General features: G+C 36.5%; 1 protein-coding gene across 1 annotated transcript in view; it reads left to right on the top strand.

Annotated features, from left to right (window-relative positions):
- Nucleotides 1–2242, top strand: part of vta1 (vesicle (multivesicular body) trafficking 1) — a 46685-nt gene that overhangs the window by 2690 nt on the left and 41753 nt on the right. The window contains exon 2 of the mRNA XM_015386300.1: nucleotides 418–493. Coding sequence (XP_015241786.1) covers nucleotides 418–493 — 76 coding nt within the window. The remainder of the gene's footprint in view (nucleotides 1–417; nucleotides 494–2242) is intronic.

The following is a 2242-nucleotide window of genomic DNA, read 5'->3' as shown; positions in this document are numbered from 1 at the left end:
GTAATGATTTCATATTTAAAGTACTTTCAGAAGTTTGAATAATGAATATGACCGGACTTTTCCTTTAAACTGCTTTTTGTCTGACAGGCCTCTGGGCTCATCAAAGTACTGAATTCAGAGAAAAAAGTCAGAATTCTGACTTTTTTCCCTTTTTAAACCAAACTTCTTGGTTTAGTGATCATTTAAATCTTTTGCTGCTATTGGTTTGATAACTCTGATAGTAATGTTGCTTTTTTTATCCAACAGGAGGACAGAATGAAGTGTTCTCTGATGGTTAATTTTCTTTTAAACATTTAGTTTTATTCAGTCTTGGTTGCTGATGTGGTCCACCTCTGTGTTGGATTTTGAAGTTTTGTTTCCCCTTATGTCTGCCTTTTTTTCGTTTAACCCAGCTTTTGTCCTTTTGTCTCTCTGCAGGAACATGATCAAGTCTTTCTACACCTCCAGTTTGCTGATTGACGTCCTGACTGTTTTTGGGGAGCTGTCAGAGGAGGTAAGCGAGAATAGTCGGCGACAAAAAACATTATTTATGAGACAAAGCAGTCTGCTCATTTCATGTTGTTTGAATGATCAAAGAGTTTCCCTCTCAATGAGAGTGACCCATCTTCAAAATAATCCTCTTTTGAGTTTCTGAATACAATAAAGGCACGAATGAATCACGGCTCCATTCATCCCGCAGACGCTCTCAGGCTGAGCCGTATTATTAGAGCTCCTGTGTTTGATAGCAAACACATCATCTGCAGCTGTGAGCTGATGCTATCTCAACTGTTTGTTGGTAAAAGCTTTGACTTGTGTCGGCCGTTGCTGAAAAATTGACTTCCCAGGAATATTTTCGGTCAAACTCCCAGTATTTTGTGCAGAGCGGTGAACATTATTAAGCTCCCGCTGCTCAGCTAAACTATCCACCCTGAATAAATTGTCAGTTCATAGCCAAACACTTTCAAAGAGCCAAATATGTCCTGCTGAATTCTTGGATAAATGGTTGACAAACGTGTTGGACATGTAATCAAAAGGAGCAATCATAACAAAGTCAGCGAGATGTGAAAACAAAGGGGCTGATTAACGGGGAGCATTTGGTCATTACAATGGGTTCACATGGAGGCTGAAAACAACAGCAGAAGCTTCAGATATCTGTGAGATTCACATCTTCAAAAACGTTATGTACAAATCACGACTTGAAAACTTTCCAAGATTTCTTGTTTTTTTTTCAATTCAGTTTCTATGAGAAAAAAAAAAAAACAGTCTAACTGGAATCTGCCTTTTTTATAGACTTTATTTTAAACTCTGAATTTTTTTTACACATACATTTCTTACACTGAATTTTTATCTGGTGAAAATTCAGCTGCAAAAAAATTCAACTGTATATTTACCTTTTGGTGAACTCAAGCCACTGCAATCTGCACTCGATGGAGTCGAGCAGCTTCTTATCCAATGAAATCAGCTTATTTGGTTAGAAAAAAAAAATTGCCGCTTCCTCCGGATCAAACCAAGAGCAGACGGGGGTGTCACACTAGCCGTGATTGGCTCATATATTTCACCCTGCCTGATTAGATGAAAAACTATAATGGATGCCTTTTAGTAGCTACCTGACGTTTTGTAATCAAATCTGTTGAACAAAAAAGGTCATCATTTAGCTTAATTCAGTCAGGAACAAAGCTATGCCCAACTGTTGTCACATGATCAAATGAGGTAATATCATTGGCTAGAAGCTGTTCGACTGCAGTAGAAGAAGAATCTGTGGTCAACACATTTGCAATCAAATTCTTACCAGAAAAAATCAGTGTAAGAGATTCAATATATAAAAAAGTTCAGTGTTTAAAATTCTGTGCTAAAAAATGCACTTTTTAAAATTTGGTGTACAAAAAAAATGCAGATTCCAATGAGACCATAACAGGGTTCCCGCAGGTCCTTAAAAAGTCTTAAAAGGCATTGAATTCTTCAAAAATAAAACTAAGGCCTTAATTGTTATTAAAATGTCTTAAATCAGTCTTTTGTAGGTCTTAATTTTCAAAACATCATAAATAGGATTATTTTTATTTCGATTTATTTTTGTAATCTAAATAAAACGTTAAAATTAATTATATAAAATAAAAAATAACGGCTCGCCATTATTGGTTCCGTCCCGATAGCGGAACCAATAGAAGCGTTGTTGCGGCCGGGACATTTGGGAGATGCACCCAAATGTTGTCTCTGCAACGCCTCCACTTATCACCAAATCAAACATACTAAGAAAACCATAGAA

The sequence above is a fragment of the Cyprinodon variegatus genome, unplaced genomic scaffold, assembly GCF_000732505.1.
Source record: "Cyprinodon variegatus isolate N-32 unplaced genomic scaffold, C_variegatus-1.0 Scaffold363, whole genome shotgun sequence".
In the NCBI taxonomy this organism is placed as follows: Eukaryota; Metazoa; Chordata; class Actinopteri; order Cyprinodontiformes; family Cyprinodontidae; genus Cyprinodon; species Cyprinodon variegatus.
This window is presented reverse-complemented; position numbering and strand designations above follow the sequence as displayed.